A 24372-nucleotide genomic window follows, 5' to 3' on the forward strand; every position below is an offset into this window, starting at 1 on the left:
GATCCAGCCAGGAACCTCTCAGTATTTGCAGAGGGCCCCAGGCTGGAGGTTGAAAGAACAGAGAAGAGGCGTTTGGATGCCTCTTGGGTGCCCCTCGTTTCTCCTGCCGTTGGTGGATGACTTCAACATGTCCCAAAGAGGCTTTCTTTTCCTCTCCAAAAGGCAGCTGGACTTCCTTGTTGTTTTTGCCTTGGAAAACGTTTTGCTTTTCATCCAAGAAGCTTCTTCACTTCTAATAACTCAAAACTTTTGGACTGGAGAAGCTTCTTGGATGAGAAGCAAAGCATTTTAAAAATTAAATGAAAATAAAACCCAAGAAATGTGCAAAGTTGCCTTTTGCAAAAAGAAAAAAGAAAAAAGCACCTTTTGACACAACCATAACTTGGATGACGGAGAATCTCCAGAGACTTGACTTCGACTCCTTGGTCGTTTATACCAGCGGCGCGTTTCGAATTTTGGTGCCTGCACCGGAACTTGTCACCTGAGTTCGAATTGGGCACTTTCTGGGTATTTGGGGCTTTTAATCCTCACCTTTCTCCCAATCCATAGTCGGAACCTGGTTTGTTGGTATTTAAAGAAGGGTGACCTTCCCACCACACCCCCTTCCTATCCCTGCGTCGGTTCTCCCACCGACACAGCGGGATGCTTTGGCCCAACCTGCTTGCCAAAAAAACCAACCAACCATAATTCTCCCAAAATAAGTCAGCGTCTGGAAGCTTCTTAGCTTCCCTGTTTGATTCCAACTTCCCCTTTTAGCATCTCGGCAGGAAGTTGGAAGGGCTTTTTTTAAGAGAAGGAAGACGCTTTAAAGAGCCTCTAACGCCCCCATGCCCAACCTGGCTGACCCTCCTTGCTGGGACAGTAAATAGGTGGTGGGGATCTCTGCCAAACCATCCCAGTCCTGCAATTATTCTGGAAGCTAATTTGGGAAGAGGAGGAGGAGGAGGAGGGAAGGGTTTGACTCTTCGGTGTACCTGTTGGCTACCTGATTTAACCCATCTCCCCTCTTCTTCCAAAAAAGGAAAGAGAGAGAGGGAGAGAGAGAAAGAGGGAGAGGGAGGGAGAAAGAGAGAGAGAGGACAAAGCACTGGTCCCTTGCAGAGGTGGTATTCAGCCGGTTCTGACCAGTTCTGAAGAATCGGTAGCGGAAATTTTGAGTAGTTGGGAGAACCGGCCATTCCCCCCTCTGACTGGCCCCGCCCCATCTGTGCTCCGCCTCTGGAGTCTCAGCTGATTGGCTGGGTCTCCTTTGGTGGCCCTGCCCAGGAGAACAGAGCTGGAAAGCAGGTTAGTGGGGTGGGGAGGGAAGGGGGATTTTTGCAGTAACCTTCCCTTGCCACGCCCACCAAGCCCACACCCACAGAGCACCACGCCCATCAAGCCATGCCCACAGCTGATTGGCTGGGTCTCCTTTGGTTGCCCTGCACAGGAGAATGGAGCTGGAAAGCAGGTTAGTTGGGTGGGAAGGGAAGGGGGATTTTGCAGTAACCACCTCCTGCCACTGCCACCAAGCCACGCACACAAGAACCGGTAGTAAAAAAAATTTGAATCCCGCTACTGGCCCCTTGACCATTTTTTTCTTCCAGGCTGCGTGTCCTGGAAATGCCAGTTGCCGAGCAACAAAGACAGATTATCCCTGGCTGTTTTTTTTCTGACCTTTCAGGTTAATGAAACAGGCCTGCACAGAGCCACCGTGCACCCTGGGCCATCGTGGTTTATGATTTCCCTACCCTCCCACCTTTAGATGATTCTGGAGCCCCCTTTGCTAGGATGCCGGCTTTTTTGGGGGGGGGGGAGAAAAGCTTGGTCCAGAAACCCAGCAGAGGACTACAAAGCAGCTAAGGAGCGGCCCTAGTCAAAGGGCCGCTGCAAGGAAACCTCTCTTTCCCCACACAGATGGGTGGGCAGATCTTCCTCCTCGTTTTCCTTCCGTAGATCTGAGGGGAGGGTCCGCTGAAGAGCCGGTGGGCCTTAGCACCGGGGAAGCTTGAAGCATCTTAGAGAAAGGTCTCTTTTAATATTCACTTAATATTAATTTAATATTAACTAGGCAAGGGAGGGAAAAAGGGAGAGAATATTGGAAATCCGAGGGAAGGGTCTTCCAACTTGGCAACTTTAGGACTTGTGGACTTCAGCTCCCAGAATTCCTCAGCTAACGTGACCGGAGGAGGAATTCTGGGAGTTGAAGCCCACAAGTCTTAAAGCTGTCAAGTTTGAAGACCCCTGTTCTAGGTCAAGGGTGGACTTCAACTTCCAGAATTCCCCAGCCAGCGTGCTTCAAGTTGTGTGGACTTCAGTTCCCAGAATTCCTCGGTGAAAGGGCTTGAAGTTATATGGACTTCAGCTCCCAGAATTCCCCAGTCACCCTGCATCTTTAAGCTGGGTGGATTTCAACTCCCAGAATCCTAGGAGTTGAAGTCCACGTCTCTTAAAGCGGCCAAGTTTGAAAATACCCTGTTCCAGTGTCAGACTTTCCAAGCCTCCTGTTTGGAAAATAAATAAGTCCTTTGTTTGTGCGTCTAACTACCGCACATCAGCAGCACATCTGTAGGCAGCATCCAGTTGTTAAAAATGTACGATGGAAAAGTAAATAAGGAAGCAAGACCCGCGCTCAGCAGAAGAAGCCATTTGCAAGAGGCGAGAGGCGAGGAAACCTTTAACTTTGAAGAATGCTCGGGAAACGCGTAGGTGAAGTCAAGCCAACAGTTCAGCTTGGCTTGAAATAACTGTCTTTTAAATAATAATAATAATAATAATAATAATAATAATAATAATAATAATAATAATAATAATAATAGTTTGATCAGCCGTTGGTCTGCTTAGCCTAAGAATTGGAGATTTGGGGGAAACGGATAAAAAAAATCTTCAGCTTTTTTTTTTTTTTAATATAAGGTCAAGAACCAAAATTTTTAAAAGGCCAAAAGAAGAAAAAAATTGAACGGAGAAAATCAAATATATATATAGATATATATAAATCAGATATATATAAATATATATATATCTGAGGTTCTCATGGTATTTAGTATGTGGATCTTTGGTTGTTCGGGTTTTCTCCCGCGTACGATTAATCTTACGCGGGAGAATCTTACGCGGGAGAAAACCGAACAACCAAAGATACACACACACACACACACACACACACACACACACACACACTATATTTTAAATAAAGAGCCAAACGATTGGAGGACTTGTTCACCAAACTCCAGCTCTACTTGCAAACGCCTGTTCCATATTTGGAAAAGGGGACGAGTGTTTTGCTGGCGGAATAATCCTGGCCGCGGTGGTGTTTGCCTTGTGGACGGAGGGAGATTCTCCTGGGATTTGATGTTGGCAAGGAAGATGAAATCTTCCGGCGTTTGATCTTGGGAGCCCAGCTTTGTCCTGTTTTACTTCCTGCTCGCCTGGATTCAGCCATGGCCCCCAGATAAGGCGAAATTCAGAAAGAATTTAGGTGCGGCCGGAGAGGCCAGAAGTGGCAGGGAAAAAAAGTTGAGAGGCTTGTAGGTTCTGAACTTCGGTTGGAAGAATTTAGCTCCAAAAGCCAGTTTTTCCGGCTTCTTAGCATAAGTGTTTTGCGGTGATTCTCTCTCTCTCTCTCCTTCCCTCTCCCTCTCTTTCCCTCTCTCTCTCCCTCTTTCTCTCTCTTTCTCTCTCCCTCTCCCTCCCTCCCTCTCTTTGTCTCCCCTCCCTCTCTCTTTCTCTCTCCCTCTCTTTCTCGCTCCCTCCCTCTTTCTCTCCCTCCCTCTCTCTTTCTCGCTCCCTCCCTCTCTTTCTTTCCCCCCTCTCTCTCCCTCCCCCCTCTCTTTCTCTCTCCCTCCCTCTCTTTCCCCCTCTCTCCCTCTTCCTCTCTCCCTCTCTCCTCCCTCTCTTTCTCTTCCTCTCTTTCTCTCCTCCCTCCCTCTCTTTCTCGTCCTCTCTCTCCCCTCCTCTCTCTCCCTCTCTTTTTCCCTCTCTCCCTCCCCTCTCTCTTCTCTCCTCCCTCTCTTTCCCCCTCTCCCTCCCTCTCCCTCTCTTTCTCTCGCCCTCCCTCTCCCTCTCTTTCTCGCCCTCTCTCTCCCTCCCTCTCTTTCTTTCCCCCTCTCTCCCCCCCTCTCTTTCTCCTTCCCTCTTTCCCCCTCTCCCTCCCTCTCCTTCTCTTTCTCTCTCCCTCCCTCTCCCTCTCTTTCTCGCCCTCTCTCTCCCTCCCTCTCTTTCTCTCACCCACCCTCTCTTTCTCCCCCCTCTCTTTTTCTCTTCCTCCCTCTCTTTCCCCCTCTCTCCCCTCTCCCTCCCTCTCTTTCTCACTCCACCTCTCCCCCTCTCTCTCTCTCTCTCTGTTTCTCCCTTTTGCATTTCTGAGTTCCTGAAGGCAGAAGCCGAGCACTGAAATTAAAGCGTAATAAATATGGATCTTTTTTAATGAGGTATTTTTTATTTCCAGGGCTCGTAAATCAAACAGCGTCTCCTGTTCTGAATTGCGTGCACTGTCTTCCCTTCCAAATTTCCACTTTCCTACGGATCCACCCCCTCCTGGGGCAAACCCATTCCTTCTCCTCCATAGATCAAACTTTCCATAAATATTTCTTTCCTATCCTGTTCCCCCAGCGCTCTTGGAAGGCCTCCAATTCCACCTCCTTCTTCCACCGAGCCCCCCCCCCGCAAGCATTGTTTTTGTAGTGTATTTTCGCAGCTGGCGCATGGTGCCAAGGAGAGTCATGCCTCGAGTTTTGTGTTTTTTTTCCCCCTAATCTTCCCCTCACTCTTTCTGTGGCCAAGAATTAGAGAGGCGTCGGTGGGACATCCTGAACGGTGGCAAGAAAGATCATCTTTGTTTGAAATCGACCGTTGCGGGATGGTTGGTCGTAAGGGAGCTTCGTTGGTCGTCTTCCCACCGAGATCCCAGTTTAGAATCCATGCAGGGAGTGAAAGAAGCACGAGATTTTTGTCTCTGTAAAGGGACGTCGTGTGTAGGAAGACGTCCACAACTTTTGAAGGCATCTAGACAGGATTCCAGAGAAGCTTGGTTGAAATCTCCCAGATATCAGATCAGGAGACAAAACACTTGACCTTGGTCCGTCCGTCCTTCCTTCCTTCCTTCCTTCCTTCCTTCCTTCCTTCCTTCCTTCCTTCCTTCCTTCCTTCCTTCCTTCCTTCCTTCCTTCCTTCCTTCCTTCCTTCCTTCTTCCTTTTTCTTCTTCTTCCTTCTTCCTCCTCCTTCCCCTCCCTCTTCTTCCTTCCCCCTCCTCCTCCCTTTCCTTCGGCTGAGATGTTGGAGGCCACTTTCTGATGAAGATCATACAGTGTTCAGTGGCTTCTTGTTCTTCATCACTCTTTTTCCATCCATCCTTCCTTCACCAACACCCCTTCTTCTTTGTCCTCCTTCTCCCCTTCCTTCTCCTCCTCCATCACTGGTTCCCATCATCCTCTTTTCTCCTCTTTCATCATCAATCCTTCAACAGCTTCTCCTTCTCTTCCTTCTCCATCACTACTTTTTCCCATCACTCCTTCTCAACCCCCCTTCTTGTTCTCCACCACTTCTCCTCTGTCTTCTGCTTCTTCTTTTCTTCCCCACTCCTTTTTCACTCATCCTTCACCCCCACCCCTTCTTCTTGTCCTCCTTCTCCTCTTCCTCCTCCTCCCTCCTCTTACATCACCACTCCTCCAACACCTCCTTCTCTTCCTTCACCACCACCGCTTCCTTTCCCACCGCTCCTTCTCCACCCCCTCCTTGTTTTCCTCCTCCTCCCTTATAGACTGATGATGTTCCCTAGTTGGGTCATGAAATGTCTGCAAGAAAACAACCAAGCTCAGAGAATACCAAGGACCCCACAGTCTTCCTCCTCCTCCTCCACTCTGCAAACCTACTCCCTTATAAGCTGATGGTGTTACTTAGTTGGGTCATGAAATGTCTGCAAGAAAGCAGCCAAGCTCAGAGAGCACCAAGGACTCCACAGTTCTCCTCCTCCTCCTCCTCCTCCTCCTCCTCCTCCTCCTCTCCTCCTCCTCCTCCTCCTCCTCCTCCTCCTCCTCCTCCTCCTCCTCCTCCTCCAATTCCACTCCCTTCTAGATAGCTGATGATGCTACCTAGTTGGGTGGTGAAATGTTTGCAAGACAAATAACCCATCTTAGAGAGCACCTACAGTCCTCTTCCTCCTCCTCCTCCTCCCCGTCCACAAATCCCACTCCCTTCTAGATAGCTGATGATGCTACCTAGTTAGGTGGTGAAATGTTTGCAAGACAAATAACGCATCTTAGAAGGGCACCTACAGTCCTCCTCCTCCTCCTCCTCCTCCTCCTCTTCCTCCTCCCGTCCACAAATCCCACTCCCTTCTAGATGGCTGATGATGCTACCCTAGTTAGGTGGTGAAATGTTTGCAAGACAAATAGCCATCTTAGAGGGCACCTACAGTCCTCCTCCTCCTCCTCCTCCTCCTCCTCCCCTCCTTCCTCCTCCCCGTCCCAAATCCCACTCCCTTCTAGATAGCTGATGATGCTACCTAGTTAGGTGGTGAAATGTTTGCAAGACAAATAACGCATCTTAGAGGGCACCTACAGTCCTCCTCCTCCCCCTCCTCCTCCTCCTCCTCCTCCTCCCCGTCCACAAATCCCACTCCCTTCTAGATAGCTGATGATGCTACCTAGTTAGGTGGTGAAATGTTTGCAAGACAAATAACGCATCTTAGAGGCACCTACAGTCCTCCTCCTCCCCTCCTCCTCCTCCTCCTCCTCCTCCTCCTCCTCCTCCTCCTCCTCCTCCTCCTCCTCCTCCTCCTCTTCCTCCTCCCCGTCCACAAATCCCACTCCCTTCTAGATAGCTGATGATGCTACCTAGTTAGGTGGTGAAATGTTTGCAAGACAAATAACCCATCTTAGAGAGCACCTACAGTCCTCCTCCTCCTCCTCCTCCTCCCGTCCACAAATCCCACTCCCTTCTAGATAGCTGATGATGCTACCTAGTTAGGTGGTGAAATGTTTGCAAGACAAATAACGCATCTTAGAGGGCACCTACAGTCCTCCTCCTCCTCCTCCTCCTCCTCCTCTTCCTCCTCCCCGTCCACAAATCCCACTCCCTTCTAGATAGCTGATGATGCTACCTAGTTGGGTGGTGAAATGTTTGCAAGACAAATAACCCATCTTAGAGCACCTACAGTCCTCCTCCTCCTCCTCCTCCTCCTCAAATTCCACTCCCTTCTAGATAGCTGATGATGCTACCTAGTTAGGTGGTGAAATGTTTGCAAGACAAATAACGCATGTTAGAGAGCACCTACAGTCCTCCTCCTCCTCCTCCTCCTGGCCACGGGCCGGCATAAAAGCAAGGTGGGGTATTTCAACAGCCTCCCAGCTACCATCTTGACTTTCTGGGCCGCACCTTGGGAGTCCCAGCTGCCAGGATTTGGGCTTTGTTTGACGAGCGCTTCCCAGGGCTGGTTTCGGGGTGCCCTGCCCGAGTTGCAACAAGGAGCAGGCCGAAGTGGTTGAGCAGCGTGGGGTTGAGGAAAAAAAAAAACCGCTGGCTCACAAACCACCAGAGAGATCTGGGCTGATGGGGCTCTCGTGAAAAAAAACAACCCCAAAACCAAAAGTTAGCTAACAATCCCCGAGTGTTGAACCGTTGGCAAGGGCGGAGGAAGACTTGCCAGAACGGGACCTGGCAAAACACAGGCGTGTCTAATTACCTCCTTCGCTTTCTCCCTTAAATGCCAAGTCACACCCTCTTGTCAAAATCACACATTTAAGTCTTATTAATTTTCAGCACTTGCCTGCAGTTTGACCTTAAGGCTCGGCTGGCTGGAGAAAGAGAGTTCGCCTCTCGGGTTCTTCCTAAAACAGGATGCATTTAATTTGATCCTTCCCCTGTCCTTGGGTTATTCGTAGGAAAGGGGGCTGGGGGGGTGGAAAAAAGGGAAAAAAATTGCATTTTTCGATATTAGGTATGTCTGCGCCCGGATTCGGTGACCGGCGTGCAGAAAGCCCCATGATGCATAATATGCAGTGAAACTAATTGTGGTTTATTTTATTTTATTTTTTTTTCTCTGAACGCCTGCAAGCGGGAACTGGTTCGCGCAGAAAAATGTCTAGTCTGGTCTTTCTCAGCGTTGGCGACTTTTAAAGATTTGTGAACTTCAATTCTCAAGACTTCCCCAGCCATCGTGCAATTTTAAGAGGCGTGGACTTTCAACGCCCAGAATTCTTCATGCTGGTTGGGGAATTCTGGGCGTTGAAGTCCCCCCATGCGGACTTCAGAGGAATTCTGGGAGTTGAAGTCTACACAACTTAAAAAGTTCCAAAGTTGGGAAACACTGATCTAATTCTAAACCATTGTTTGAAGGGCTAGCCAAAACACGTTTATATACAGCTGGCTCAGCTTCGTGTTTTTATATATATATACCCTACCACATAGTTTTATATATACACACACACACACACACACATACATACCAGCTTGATACCTGTGCTTCACTACAAAACTATGTGGTAGGGCTTAGTTTTGGGGGAGGAAAATAAGGGGGGAAAAATCTGCCTCTGCCTATCAGCATCCATTGGTATTTATCTGGCTGGCGTCCTGTCAGTGTGTGTGAGAGTTGAGGGCTGTTTGGAAACTGAAAGAGTATTTGCTGTGTGAGCAAGAGGGAGACAGCAAGGAGCCTGGGTGTGGCTTAGCTCAACTGTTCTGTACTCAAGCTGCTTGGTTGCTGTGAAACTGAAACTCCTCCCCTCTGCTTGTATTTTGCATTTGGAAGAGATTTCTTTTCAGGTGGGGAGGGGGAGTAGAACTCCTTAGCATCAGAGCGTGTTAATAATACGAAATATTATGCTCTGGTGGTCTTTTCGAAAAATCCTTTCTTAGTAAGCATCTAGAAGCCAAGAGGAACATATGTGTCAAATTTCAAGTTTGTAGGCTTTACAGTTCTGGAGATTTTGGGATGATGCGTGAGTGGTATTTCACTTATATATACATATATATATCGAAGAATATATATATATCTGTTTTCCCTTTCTGCCTTGCAATCCAAACAGCTGTCCTTCAGGCAGGAATTATAAAAAAAAAAAATAGGCCATGTTCTCTTCAGGCAGTTAAGAGAATGAACATCAGCTGGAGTGGGAGCAAAATACCTTCTGGTTTTCCTGGTCGGAAGAAAACATTCCAAATTCCAGCGGAAAGTCCTGGGAATTGGGATTCAGGCTTCTGTTGACCGGAGAGAAATGCTTGCTTGCATTCCAAAAATTGGACTTGGAAAAAAAACGACGACGAGACATCAGGATATAATGACTTTAAAATATGTTGAGCTCTTTAGAAAAAAAAAAAGGAAAAAGCTTTTTTTTTAAAAAAAAAAATAAATCTTGTGACTTTCCTCTAGCAGGAAACTGGCTTCAGCAAAACGGAGCCAGGCGCTGCTTCACACCACAGCTTGCTAGAATGATGGTAGTATAGAATAGAATAACAGAGTTGGAAGGGACCTTGGAGGTCTTCTAGTCCAACCCCCTGCCTAGGCAGGCAACCCTACACCACTTCAGACAAATGGTGATCCAACATCTTTTTAAAAACTTCCAGTGTTGGAGCATTCACAGCTTCTGGAGGCAAGTTGTTCCACTGGTTAATTGTTCTCACTGACAGGAAATTCCTCCTTAGTTCTAAGTTGCTTCTCTCCTGGATTCGTTTCCATCCGTTGCTTCTTGTCCTGCCCTCAGGGGCTTTGGAGAATAGCTTGACTCCCTCTTCTTTGGGGCAGCCCCTGAGATATTGGAAGACTGCTATCATGTCTCCCCTAGTCCTTCTTTTCATCAGACTAGACATATCCAGTTCCTGCAACCATTCTTCATATGTTTTAGCCTCCAGTCCCATAATCCTCTTCGTTACTTTTCTCTGCACACTTTCTAGAGCCGTGATGGCAAACCTGTGGCATGCAGACCCATTTCTGTGGGCACGTAAGCCCCAGGCAAACTTACCTCACTGCGCATGCGCACACCTCCCAGCTGATTTTCGGCCCATTTGAGGCCTTTTTTTGGCCTCCAAGAGGCTCGAGGGAAGCCTCTGCAGCCTTTGGAAGCCGAAAAAAAGGGCCCGTTTTGTCACTGTATTTCCAGAAATACCGGAAGTGATGAAATGGACCCATTTTCCGGCCTCCAAAGGCTGCAGAGGCTTCCCTCGAAAGGGAAGGCCGAAAAAAGGCCTCAAATAGGCCGAACATGAGCCGGGAGGCGCAGTGCATGTAAGGGGGAAAGGGATCGCACACACACTATTTGGCACAGGAGCCCAACTCTTCTAGAGTCACAACATCTTTTTTTTACACCGCGGTGACCAAAACTGGAGGACCGAGAACCTCCATAGACTTTCTCCCTCGGCGTTTTCTTTCTTCCTTTCTTTTCAGGTGGTGCAAAAACTTTTTTTTTTTTTGGATGTTATTTTTCTTTTTCTTCCTCCCCTTGTGTCGGTGGCATCTCTGGTCCGACAGATGGGCCTTCTCCTGAGGTCACAAACAGTTGTTATGCGTCTCTCTCTGGAACTCCCCCCCACACCCGCGTAGAATAACTGGGCTTTGAGGTTCCTCGGGGAGCCGGGAAAACAGAGAGAAAAGGGATCAACTTTTTAAGGTCCCGATTAGGGCTTTGGGGAGGGTGGAGGGGGGGCTAGCCCCCTCCTCCCTTTGCCACCTCCCTTCTCACATGAATGCTTCCCTTAGAAGCTGTCAGAAGCCGCCGCCGTTCCTGGATGCTGAGCTCACCAACAGCCACGCCGATTGGCCAGTCCCGTTTGGGGAGGGGGGGGGAAGGTCACGGTCCACCCCGGTTATTTCATGTGCCTGGTTGCCACCCAGGAGAGCTCCGTTGGGGGGGGGCAGGGGGGGGGCTGTCTCGTGCAATGCAGACCCTTGGGGGTTCCCAGATCTTTTTTTTTGGGGGGGACGACTCCTCCGAGCGTGGGAATTGAGCGCATGAAGTGGCGATAATGTGCTGAGAGCCACCAGGTTCGGCCTCTCGGGCCGTTCCGGGCTCTGGACGGTGAGTCAGCCGGTTCTGGTAGTGCGTCAGATATGCCTGCCCTGGTAGGAATGTGATTCCTTTGGCTTGCCTGATGGATTCCCTCTTCCGTCAGTCAATCAATCAATCAATCAATCAGAATAGAGCTGGAAGAGACATTGGAGGTCTTCTAGTCCAACCCCCTGCCCAGTCAGGAGACCCTTAACCATTCCAGGCAAATGGCTGTCCAGCCTCTTCTTAAAAACCTCCAGTGTCGGAGCATTCACAAGTTCTGGTGGCAAGTAGTTCCACTGGTGGATTGTCCTCCCTGTTCGTCAGTTTCTCCTCAATTCGAGGTTGCTTCCGTCCTTGGTGAGTTTCCATCTGTTGTTCCTTGTCTTGCCTTCTGGTGCTTTGTAAAATAATCTGACCTCCCCTCTCCTTTGGGGCAGCCCCTCGAATACTCGCGTATCGTATCGGTTAATTCGTGTGTGGTTCTCCTCGGGAGCCCCAGCACGGGACCTTCCCCCCTGTTTTGCAGAGTGCCCATCCCCAACACTGGTCCCTTTGTGCCACCCCGGGCCTTCTCCCCCCCCCCCACGAGAAGAAGAACAAGACGGGGGCCTCTCTTGTGCGTCGCTTCGCCCCTCCCTCTGCCCTTTCCGATTCTTTCCGATGCGGCTCAACTTGGGTTTTGCCAGCTTTGGGGGGACGAGGACAAAGCTGCCCGCTGGATTCTGCCTTCCATCCGGGCCGCCTCTTTCCACTTCCCATTGTCCCATGGTTCCGGGGTGGGGGAATTCAAAGATGCCCCAAGGCTCTGAAGGCCCATTTAAAGCAGCCCGGGCAACTGTGCCCAGTCTCGTTGGCATTCTCAGAGCAGCTGGGGTGGGCACGGCTGGTCCTTTGGATCCGGTCTAGTCTCCATTTCTGAATGAAGAAGGTGAGTGAAAGCTTCCCTCTTGGGACTTGTCCGGAATAATTCTATAATTTTTATATTGGTCTCAATATTTTAATTTTAATGTAGTTTTTAATCATGGTTGCCCCTTATCTTTATAACAGTTTTATATTGGTTGTTTTGATACTGTGGGTTTGATTGTTGTACACCGGCCAGAGGCACTTCTGGTGAGATGGGCAGCTGTAAAAATTAGATAGGCAGACAGATGTCGACAGAGAGAGAGAGAGAGAGATGGGTGGGATGGACAGACAGACACTAGATGGGTGGACAGATAGATAAAGAAATGCTATGTAGATCAAGGGTCCCCAAACTTGGCAACTTTTAAGACTGGTGGACTTCAAGTCCCAGAATTCCTCCTCCAGTCATGTTAGCTCAGGAATTCTGGGAGTTGAAGTCCACAAGTCTTACAGTTGCCAAGTTTAAAGACCCTTGCTGTAGATGGATGGATAGATAGATAACCGTTGATGGGTGGATGGACGGACATTCAGACACTGTAGATGGATAGAGAGACTCTCTTGATGGGTGGATGCATGGACGGAGAGACTGTAGACAGATAGGCGGACAAACGTTGTAGATGGATAGACAGACACACAACAATTGGTGGGTGGGTGGACAGACATACAGACCCTAGATGGGTGGGCAGACAGATAAAGAAACACTGTAGATGGATGGATGGATAGATAGTCACCACTGACTATTGACATACAGACTCTGTAGATGGATAGAGAGACCCTGTTAATGGATGGATGCATGGATGGACAGGCTGTAGATGGATAGACAGACACTGTAGATGAATGGATAGGCAGACACACACAATCGATGGATGGATGGACAGACATAGAGACACTAGATCAGTAGATCCTGTTGAGGATCTACTGAGTAGATGAAGGAAAGGGCGGAAAGACTGTAGGTGGATGGACGGACCAACAGACGATGGATGGATGCTTGAGGAGGCCATGACATCTGCTCCCAGTGTGTATGCGTGCGCATGCATGTGAGTGTGAGATGCAGGTTGGTGTTGGGAGTTGGGGCCGTTGTGGGCGACAGCTGACGTGGCATGACAAGGCCTATTCATAGCCCCAGAGATGAATAACTGGAAAAGGCTGCTCCGTCATCGTCAGCGTCTTCCGACATCCGCCTCGCCCGCTTGGCGCTTCTCCCTTTGAACGTAAATGGGCACATTTGCCAAAGGCAGAGCAGCATGGGCGAGGGAGTCCATGCGCAGAGGCGGGAGAAGACAGATGGGGGTTGGACTTCCAGGAATGGGTGGCGGGAAAACTTTTCAGTTAGACCGTGCGTGTGAGATCCGGGTGGGAGCTTTGCGTTTCAATATTTTGTGGGGTGCTGGTCATTGTGTTGGATTCAGTTTAGTTTTGAGTTAAGTTTAGTGTTTACCTTTTAGTTTAGTTTAATGTTCAGCGCTTAGTTTATTGTTTAGTTCTTTTTGCCACCCAGAGCCTCCTATCGAAATAGGCGGTATCGCATGAATCGAATGCACAATTAAATAAATAGGACCTATCAAATATAAGTTGGGCCTCCTTGTCCGAAGGGGGCAGCCCAGCGGGAGGAAAATCCTATTATTGGTCTGTGAAAGCCCAGAATCGAAAGGAATTTCAGGAACCTTTTTCTGACTTGACACATATCATTCAACAGCAGAAACCACTCAACAAAAAGACTAACTAACATGCCTTGTGGGCCTGTCGAGAAAATACCTACGCAGGCCTTAGCTTTACCCTGAAGCAAAACTTCCCAAGAGGAATGGTGATGATTAAATGGTTAGGTGTAACCAAATAAATCCAGAACAAATCACTTTTCTTAGTCAGAAAAGATGTTCTCAGGTGCCTCCTGATCCTTTAAAAAAAAAAAAAATTACCCCTTCGCAAATGAACAAATAAGGGATTCTTTTGAAGAATCACTGTTGTACAGGTAGTCCTAACTTACAACCCCAAATGTTTCTGCGGTTAAGTGAAATTTTGTCCTACGTTACGATTTTTCTTGCCCTCATTGCTAGGTGAATCACTACAGTTGATAAATTAGTAATCCGGTTGTTTAAGTGCCTTTGGAAAAAAGGACCGTTGGGACCAATTTTCAACCTCTCTCTCGATGGGGGGGGGGGGTATTGTCTTGTGGGTGGCTAGCATTTGTAGACCATGTTGGTTGTGATCTTCCATCTTGCCATTCCCGGTGAGTTCATGTTATGAAAGTTTAGTTGGATTCAATCCCAAATTCATCTAGATGGATCTTTGGCTTCCCACAACAGAGGTCTCCAACCTCGGCAACTTTAAGACTTGAATTCCTGAGCTAACATGACTGGAGGAGGAATTCTGGGAATTGAAGTCCACAAGTCTTAAAGTGGCCGAGGTTGGCTGAGGAATTCTGGGAGTTGAAGTCCACAAGTCTTAAAGTGGCCGAGGTAGGCTGAGGAATTCTGGGAGTTGAAGTCCACAAGTCTTAAAGTGGACGAGGTTGGCGGAGGAATTCTGGGAATTGAAGTCCACAAGTCTTAAAGTGGCCGAGGTTGGCGGAGGAATTCTGGGAGTTGAAGTCCACAAGTCTTAAAGTGGCCAAGGTAGGCAGAGGAATTCTGGGAGTTGAAGTCCACAAGTCTTAAAGTGGCCAAGGTAGGCAGAGGAATTCTGGGAGTTGAACTCTACAAGTCTTAAAGTGGCCGAGGTTGGCGGAGGAATTCTGGGAGTTGAAATCCACCAGTCTTAAAGTGGCCAAGGTTGGAGACCCCTGTCCCCACAATATATAGGTGGCTAGTTCTTGAAAACCTTGGAAGGCAGGTTTCTCTAACGGCTGTCGTTGAAAGTGGCACGTGGGCTCAACTTCTCTCTGTTGTTGAGCCACAGTATTGAGGGATCTGTTCTTCAGCCCTTAATGTGGTTTCTTGTGTCTTGCCTTAGCCCAAGGGTCTTCAAACTTGGCAAGTTTAAGACTTGTGGACTTTAGCTCCCAGAATTCCTGAGCTAACCTGACTGGAGGAGGAATTCTGGGAGTTGAAGTCCACAAGTCTTACAGTTGCCAAGTTTGGAGACCCCTGAAATAGATAGAGAATAGAGAGAAAGGAAGAGAGAGAGAGAGAGGATGGATAGGTAGGTAGGTAGATAGGATAGATGGTCTTCAAACTTGGCAAGTTTAAGACTTGTGGACTTTAGCTTCCAGAATTCCTTAGCTAACCTGACTGGAGGAGGAATTCTGGGAGTTGAAGTCCACCAGTCTTAAAAGTTGCCAAGTTTGGGGACCCCTGGTCTAAATATATTTGCACAGTGGAAGGACTTACTTGCAAGGCTCTTCCAACTTGGCAAGTTTAAGACTGGTGGACTTCAACTCCCAAAATTCATGAGCTAACATGACTGGGAGGAGGAGGAGGAATTCTGGGAGTTGAAGTCCACCAGTCTTAAAGCTGTCAAGTTTGAAGACCCCTAGTTTAGGCTGTTGTATGATCCCCAGTGCTGATGTATTTTCCAAACTAGGTCTCGAAAGAGTGCAGAGAATAGCAATGAAAATGATTAGGAGACTGGAGGATAAAACATATAAAGAGCGATTGCTGGAATTCGGTATGTCTAGAATAATGAAAAGAAGGCCTAGGGGTGACATGTTAGCAGTCTTCCAATATCTCAGGGGCTGCCCCAAAGAAGAGGGAAGTCAAGCTATTCTCCAAAGCCCCTGAAGGCAGGACAAGAAGCAACGGATGGAAACGAATCCAGGAGAGAAGCAACTTAGAACTAAGGAGGAATTTCCTGTCAGGGAGAGAACAATCAACTGGTGGAATAGTTTGCCTCCAGAAGTTGTGGGTGCTTCATCATTGGAGGTTTTGAAGAAGACATTGGACAGCCATTCGTCTAAAGTGATATAGAATTTCCTGCTTGAGAAGGGGGTTGGACTAGAAGACCTCCAAGGTCCCTTCCAACTCTGTTATTCTATTCTATTCTTAATGCGATGCATAAACCCAGCCTATTTTGGTGGTGGTGGTGGTGATGGGAATCTCCTTTTATAGTTGTTTCATTTTGGTCGCATCTTATGGTTTCATCAGATCCTGGGACAATCATAATTTCCATTTTTCCCTTTTTGATCTTGTGCTCTTGATGATTCGTTGTAATGGTGAAAGAGGACCAGAAACAGTTTCCTTCAGACCATTTTCCCCCACGTGTCTTCCTTACTCATCCTTTCTTCCAGAAATTATCTTAACGGGGTTGTTTTTTTGAAGCCAACCCTAGTACAGCAGACAAGGCCCAAGTAAACTTTGTGCGGCTTTTGCAATTTTCCCCCCACACACAAAAAAGAAGAAATTGCAATCGGGGCTTTTCTAAATTTCTTCCCCTGCTTTTGAAAGAGGGTTCCAGGAAGGTCACCCAAGTTCACGCCAAGCCCTGTGACCCTTGTGGCTCCTTGTCTTACCCAACTGAGCCCCAAACCTCTGTGGCTAAGCCAGAAGACTTATGAAGTGAGTTTTTCCCCGTTTTACGGCTTTTCTTGCCACAGCGGTTAAGTGAATCACAGAAAATGTTAAACTTTTGTAACATGGTTTTGTAAGTGAATCTGGCTTCTCCTTTCCCGGTCAGAAGGTCACAAAAGGGGATCACAAATATTGTGATTTGCAGATAGTTATTGCAAATAACTAATCGTTACAGCAGACAGTTGCTTTAGTCTGTCAAGATTCTGTCTGCAGGCAAGCAACGATGCAGGAACTATTCGGAAGTAACTTCTCTCGTTCTTGGTTCTTTGGGCCTGATACCAGCTACATAGTGGATGGAATGAGGGACAGAAAATCGGCATCCTATAGGACGTCTTCTTCTCGGTCAAAATAAGGTCTCCATTGGTTTGCCTCTTTCGTCTTCAAGAACCACAAGAATCTAGTGCTGTGCCCGTCTGTGCATTTTGAGTCTTAAATGTTCCCAAATTTTAGATCTCTTCCTCTTTTCTCTTCTAGACTTTCACAGCATGGTGCAATTCCCACCTTCGGAAAGCCGGCACGCAGATCGAGAACATCGACGAAGACTTCCGCGATGGTCTCAAATTGATGCTGTTGCTGGAGGTCATTTCAGGTGAGGCTCCAAACGGCCGACATGTCGTGAAGCTACAGAAGACTTCTCGGGTCTCTTAAGAGCTCCTTCTCTTGATATCTTCTTGAGATGATCCTGGAAGCTTGGGTCTTCCTAATATGGCCCTCCCCAAACTGGGTTCTTCCCATTTTTACTGGAAATGCCATTCTGAGAATTCCCAAACAATGTTTAGGGCATTAGGTTGATTAAAGCTGTTTGTGATGAACCAAAAGGGCTTGGCACAAAAGCAACAAAGTCACAAAAATAGGTAAAATCTCTTTGATACCTTCAACTTGGGCCCCAATGTCAAGTTATCATCAACTGGAGAAAAGAAAACTCTCCCAAGAACAGTTTTTAAAGGGAAGAAATCCAGTCTGAACCCAAAGTACATATAAATTATCAATAAAAACCAACACAAACCATGCTGTAGCAATTACTGAGACAGCGCAGGATAAGGAATTGCAGACTTCAAAAGCCAGAACCCAAGTAAGACTCGACAAACAAAGCTAATTCACACTTTGCTTCCAGCAAGGTGCTGTGAGCAAACGCCCTTTTTAAATCCTGTTTTCCCAGCTGCAGCTAATGAAGGGAATCAGGGCCTTTCTCTCCCCCGTAACCCATGTTGCTCCCTTCTCCATTCCTCCCTGCATGCCCTAGAATGAAGAGGGGGTGGCTCTGGGTCTTCCTCTGAACTCCCTCTTCTATACATTTTCTCAAAAATTCTTACATTCTTCAAATTTATTCTATATAAATAGTTCTCATACTTTCATATTCATAATACTTTATACTTTTATCTGTCGCATTTGCAATTTCATCGCATATTCTTATTTCATTATTCCAAAAGTTCCATCCTAATTCTAATAATCCAAAAGATTTCCCCTTTAAGTACTAATGTGAGTCTACCACCCAACTTTATCTTACACATCAAACATTAAACCAGATTCCGCACGGTATTTTCCCCTACAATTAGTGTCGTCATAACTTCTAATGGTCACTAAATGAACACTTGTAAATCAAGGATTATCTTGTCCCAGCTTTCACACAGGAGTTTAGTTACAGCCCCAGAAATGGATCGCCAACACGCCTTCTCTTTTTCTGCGTGCCCGTTTAAATGTGGAATTTTGCTTGTTTAATTTTTCGTGCCGATTTGAACTGAGCAATAGAAGAGCAATTCTTCACGAGCTATGAATGGTGTTCTATTTACTGAGTTTCTCTGTTAAACAGTTTGTTCTCAGTGATGGGACAGTAAGCACAACTATAAATCAGGGAAGAAAAACAAAATAATACAGTGACCGGTGTTTATATATTATACTTGTTCAATTTATATACCACCGACCTTGCAGGCGGGTGAGTCCGGGTGGCATACCCGATAATAAAAACAGTATTATCAAAGATTTTAAAACAGTAAAACAGTGCAGTATAGCCTTAATTAAGAATCGGCTAAATTGGCAGGTGTTTACAAAAGCTCAGGCAAAAAAGCAGGAAAGGAATCGCAAAGCAGGATGTAACCCCCTCCAGTACAGCCGTATTTAGATGTGGAAATGTATACAAAAGGTCTCGAGCTTGGAAGTTTTCTGTCGCTGTTCTTGTTGAGCCACTGAGAGTGTGGGAGTGAAATTCATTTGGCTTACACTTCCTGAATTAATAAATGAACTGAAACACAACAAAATATATCTATATATTCCAATGTCTGTCTGTCTGTCTGTCTATCTATCTATCTCTTTATCTCTTTCTTATCTATATCTATCTATCGTTCTTATCTGTCTGTCTATCTGTCTATCTATCTATCTAATCTATTGCTTATCTATCTCTTTATCTATATCTATCTCTTATCTCTCTCTTATCAATTTGCTTATCTACCTATTTATATCTGTCTTTCCTCTACCCATCCATCTACCTACCTACCTACCTACCTATCTAATCTATTGCTTATCTATCTCTTTATCTATATCTATCTCTTATCTCTCTCTTATCAATTTGCTTATCTACCTATTTATATCTATCTTTCCTCTACCCATCCATCTACCTACCTACCTACCTACCTACCTAATCTATTGCTTATCTATCTCTTTATCTATATCTATCTCTTATCTCTCTCTTATCAATTTGCTTATCTACCTATTTATATCTATCTTTCCTCTACCCATCCATCTACCTACCTACCTACCTACCTATCTAATCTATTGCTTATCTATCTCTTTATCTATATCTATCTCTTATCTCTCTCTTATCAATTTGCTTATCTACCTATATCTATCTTTCCTCTACCCATCCATCTACCTACCTACCTACCTACCTACCTATCGAATCTATTCCTTATCTATCTATCTATATCTCTCTCTTATCTCTCTCTTATCAATCTGCCTATGTACCTATTTATATCTATCTCTCATCTACCTACCTACCTACCTATCTAATCTCTCTCCCTCCCCCCCCCTTACACATACACACAAGTGTGGCAAGAAACGTCGTATAATGGGGTAAACTTCACTTAACCGATGTCTCACTTAGCAGCAGACATTGTGGCCGTAAGCGGAGGACTACCTATACTCAAACATTCTGATTCCGTTAGGCTTGTTTTCGGACTCTTTCAAACATCCCACCTTCTCTTCTTTATTGGTTTCAGGGGAACGGTTACCGAAGCCGGAAAGAGGGAAGATGAGAGTACATAAAATCAACAACGTAAACAAAGCTCTGGATTTCATCGCCAGCAAAGGAGTCAAGTTGGTTTCCATAGGGGCGGAAGGTGAGACGGCCGGCCCGTGAATGCAATTTATTTTTATTTTTTTAAAAAAAGAGTTTTGTCTGACATGGTATCGGGTCTCCTGCTTGACCAGAGGGCTGGACCTCAAGGTCCCTTCCCCTTCTATTCCGATTGATTGATTGATTGATTGATTGATTGATTATCCATCCCGCCCCCCTCAATGTACTCCGTACCGCGTACTCCGTACTACGTAACTTTTTAATACTTCCTAATCAAGGGGCAAAGGTCTAGTGATAGAAAAATCAGCTCCCTTCAAAGTGAGCTCTGGTTTTTTTCTTTAACCTTTATATCTGGGGTGGGTGGGTTGGGGGGAGGTTACCCCTTCGTCTTTTAAATCTGGACCCCTCCTTCCCTGCTCATCTCCGTCCCAGGAGGGCTTAAGCCAAGAACGGGGTGGGCTGCCGATTGGATTCCCCCCCACACACACACTCCTTCCCGTAGGTTTTCACATCCGTACCTCTGATGAGGAAAATGCACTTAGCTCCTGAGCTGAGTCCCCCTCCTCTTCTCCCCCAAAAAGAAGAAAAAAAGAATACTTGGCTGGAAATTGCAACTCCGTATATTTCCATTTTGGCTCTCGGCGTTTGCTGCTGGTCTCTTCCTTCGTTTTTTCTCTCTCTTGATCCGTTTCCAGGCCAATCTTACGTTTTCCTTCTTTCAACCAGACAGGCCCCTTTGCCGGGACCACAAACACAGCGGGTTTCCTTAGGAAAGGCATTCTTGGCTCAGCTTGCCGCTGCCGGGGCTGTGCCAGAGATTAAAACTGGGTGGGGTGGGGGTTTTTTTTTCCGTCCCCCGTCCCCGCCCCCCCGCCCCCCATGCTATGTGAATAAGGGCCAGACATTGCGCTGCAGCCTCAAGTTTCCCCCGCTTGGGGAATAAAAATGATCTTTTATTAGATTTGCAAGTGATAAAAGAAAAACTAGGGAAAAGTAAGAATGAAAAGGTGATTTACCAGCATGGTAAAAAAAATCCCGTATTTCCCAAAATGACACTCCTATAAATCTGAGGATGTATGAGGATCTCTCTCTCTCTCTCTCCTCTCTCCTCCTTCCTCTCTCTCCTGTCCGTCATTCCCCCCTCTCCTCTCTCTCCTCCTCTCCTCCTCTCTTCTCTCTCTCTCTCTCCCTCCCTCTCTCTCTCTCTCTGCCTCTCCCTCCTTCCCTGCCTCTCCCTGTCCCTCCCTCCCCTTCTCCTGTCTCTCCCCCTCTCTCTCGCTCCCTCCCTCTCTCTCCCTGTCCATCATTCCCCCTCTCTCTCCCTCTCTCCTCCTCCTATCTCCTCTCTCTCTCTCCTCCCTCTCTCTCTCTCTCTCTCTCTCTGCCTCTCCCCCTTCCCTGCCTCTCCCTGTCCCTCCCTCCCCCTCTCCCTCTCTCTCCCTCCCTCTCTCTCTCCCTCCTTCCCTCTCTCTCCCTGTCCGTCATTTCCCCCTCTCTCTCCTCTCTCCTCCTCCTATCTCTCCTCTCTCTCTCTCCCTCCCTCCCTCCCTCTCTCTCTCTCTCTGCCTCTCCTCCTTCCCTGCCTCTCCCTGTCCCTCCCTCCCCTTCTCCCTGTCTCTCCCCTCTCTCTCCTCCCTCCCTCTCTCTCCTGTCCATCATTCCCCCTCTCTCTCCCTCTCTCCTCCTCCTATCTCCTCCTCTCTCTCTCTCCTCCTCTCTCTCTCTCTCTCTCTGCCTGTCCCTCCTTCCCTGCCTCTCCCTGTCCCTCCCTCCCCTTCTCCCTCTCTCTCCCCTCTCTCTCGCTCCCTCCTCTCTCTCCCTGTCGTCATTCCCCCCTCTCTCTCCTCTCTCCTCCTCCTATTTCCTCCTCTCTTCCTCTCTCTCCCTCCCTCCCTCTCTCTCTCCCTCTTCCTCTCTCTCCCTGTCCCTCCCTCTCTCTCCCTCTCTCCCTCCCTCTCCCCTATGCAGGTAAAGTTTTAAGTCCGTATTGAAATTGGGTTATTATACAGTCATTAACAACTATCACCTCCGTGGCTCAACTTATAAGCCATAAACCCAAAGAAGAAGTTGGCAATAATGTGATGTCTAACCTTAAAGATGTTTTGGAAACTCAACAGCCTGTCAAAACGACGGGCATACCTCGTGAATTCTTACTTACCTTTTATTGATACTGTAAATCAGAGTTGCCCAAAGTTTCCAGCTTTGCGGACCAGCGGGTACGTGGGAGGGGAAGAGGATGTGTCCGCACTCGCGTGCAGCTCCATTTGCCGTGCGGACGCGTGCCTGCCGCTCCCATAAATGCAGCGCGCCCATGCTCGCCCGAGTGAGGATGCGCATCCGTGCGCTCGCCGGCCATTTCTGCGACCCGCTTGCAATCCCCCTCACTTGTCCACTAGTGGGCCGTGGCCCAGAGGTTGGAGACCCCTGTTGCAAAACTCTTGCTCCAGTTAATACAGGGGTGTCAACCTGGATTTCTTCGAGGGCTGGATAAGCATTGCAGTTCTCTTCTGTGAGGGAGAGAGGACGAATGCTTCCTGCAGCATCCTGCCCCCCAAAACGGGGCACAGCATGGCTGCACAAGCCCCCTTCCCCCTGCGCCCCATTTTTTGGCCTGGATAGGGCGCAGGGGGGCCCCTTTGTGCCCCGTTTTGGTCAGCAGAGTGCTGCAGGAGGCCATCCAGGCCAAAAAATGGGGCGCGTGGGGGGGCATGTGTGGTCCCGCCATATCCATATGGCATATGCCATATCCCATTTTGGTTACCGGAGGCACCGCAGGCCGGTCCTTTGCTATTTCCAGGCCGGTCCCACGGGCCAGATTAAACTACCCCGGACCCTTGAGTTTGACACCCCTGAGTTAATAATGCATACAAAGGAATGCAATTTTTTTTTTTTTTTTAATGGCATTTTCATTTGGTTGAGAGTGTGAATGAAGATGTGCTTAAGGGAATCGGTTCTGGCTTCGTGCCACCTGCGCTGAAAAAACCCGTTGGCCCGATTTTTATGGAATAGTCAATCTGCGCAGGTATAACTGTGAGCGCTCAGCCTTGACGCAGGATCATTTCCCAGGTGACCGAGGAAGCGTTGTACCTGCATGGCACAATTGTCCCCGGAGTGGCCAACTGATAGTAACAATCAGTTCCTTTGTTCTGGGACATGTCCTACTTCCGCCTGCGTGCAGCCAGAGTGTGCGCACACTCCAGGAGGAAGGTGTCGTAAAAGAGTAAGGAAGGTGACCTTGGTGTGACCCTCTTTTCCCTCTGGAGCAGGTTCCTGCACATTTCCATCCGGATCGTCCCAAACTTTTTCCCAAGGCAACTGGACTTTATTATTATTATTATTGTCCTTGAAGGCGTTTCGCTTCTCATCCAAGAAGCTTCTTCAGTTCTGAGCTGAACTGATGAAGCTTCTTAGATGGGAAGCAAAACGTCTTCAAGGAAAAATAATAATAATAAAGCCCAGTTGCCTTTGTTAAAAGCACCTTTGGGACAACCATGGATGTCTTGAGAATCTCCACAGACACTCCCACCTGGAGTATCTTCGTTTTCTACAAACTTGTGAAGATGCCCTTGCAGAAAGTCCTTGCTCATTCTCCTCCTATGGTCTCTTTTCCAGAAATTGTCGATGGCAACGCCAAGATGACCTTGGGTATGATCTGGACTATCATTCTTCGGTTTGCCATCCAGGATATATCAGTGGAAGGTAAGAGGCAGATCTGTGCCCGAGAGAGAGAGAGATTGTTTAGGCCAGTGATGGTGAACCTTTTCGGCACCAAGCACCCAAACCAAAACGCGCTCACGTCCCGGAGCACTGTCAACCCAAAGACCCGTTGGCTGGCATGCGCATGCGTGATCTTCGCGCACGCTGGACCCACCGGAAACCCAAAGACCCGCTGGTCAGTGTGCATGCACATGGCAGCCAGCTGGTCTTTGGGTTTTACGGAGCACGCATGCTCACCTGGTCTTCGGGTTTCTGGTGGTCCGGAATCTGGTGGTCTTAACATATATATATATCTCCTGGTTGTACAGTTTTTAACTGTTATTTGTTTTAATTTGTTTTACATTGTTATTTGTATATGTCTTTTGGTGTTGTTCAGTTGTATGTTGTGGAAGAGCACCTTATTTCGTTGTTCTCAGGTTTCTGAGTACAATGACAAAAAATTAATCTTATCTAATCTTTCCAGTGTGCTGGAAACCAGAAGAGCAGCTGGCAATAGTGTGTGTGTGTGTGCCCACAGAGACGGACCTGTGCAGGGGTGGGATCCTAACGGTTCGGACCGGTTCTATAGAACCGGTTGTTACGATTCTGCAGAGTTTGGAGAACCGGAAAATCCTGCCCTTGGCTGGCCCCTCCCCTCTGCCCACCCCTCCCCTCCCTGGCCAGTCAGTTCTGACTGCATTCTCCCCCGTCCAGTCACTCCTTAGGGTATTTCTCCCCCGCTTCTTGACGATCAGCTGTGCCGCGATCCCCCTCGCTGTCTTACTGCTACACCCAGGAGGATTCCCTGAGGCCCAGGAGGCACAGAGGGAAACGGCCCCTTCCTGCTGTGTCCCCCCCACTCCATTTTTAGCCTTCCTAGGCCCCAGGGAAGCCTTCTCGGAGCAAACAGCCCGTCCCCGGCAAGCGTCCCTGAGGCCCAAGAGGCAGAAAAAACGAGGAGGGTGTTGCTTCAAAAAGAGAGAAGCACCCACACCCACCCAGTCACATGGCCACACCCACATAGCCACA

At 47.8% G+C, this 24372-nt stretch overlaps 1 protein-coding gene across 6 annotated transcripts in view; it reads left to right on the top strand.

The window, feature by feature from the left end:
• ACTN4 (actinin alpha 4) overlaps nucleotides 1–24372 on the top strand; it is a 96038-nt gene that overhangs the window by 30035 nt on the left and 41631 nt on the right. For all 6 annotated transcript variants that reach the window (XM_087939295.1, XM_087939297.1, XM_087939299.1 and 3 more), the window contains exons 2-4: nucleotides 16833–16947; nucleotides 19571–19690; nucleotides 23260–23346. In XM_087939295.1, coding sequence (XP_087795421.1) covers nucleotides 16833–16947; nucleotides 19571–19690; nucleotides 23260–23346 — 322 coding nt within the window. The remainder of the gene's footprint in view (nucleotides 1–16832; nucleotides 16948–19570; nucleotides 19691–23259; nucleotides 23347–24372) is intronic.

The sequence above is a fragment of the Pseudonaja textilis genome, chromosome 10, assembly GCF_049901715.1.
Source record: "Pseudonaja textilis isolate UNSWEBS1 chromosome 10, rPseTex1.2, whole genome shotgun sequence".
NCBI classification, from domain to species: domain Eukaryota; kingdom Metazoa; phylum Chordata; class Lepidosauria; order Squamata; family Elapidae; genus Pseudonaja; species Pseudonaja textilis.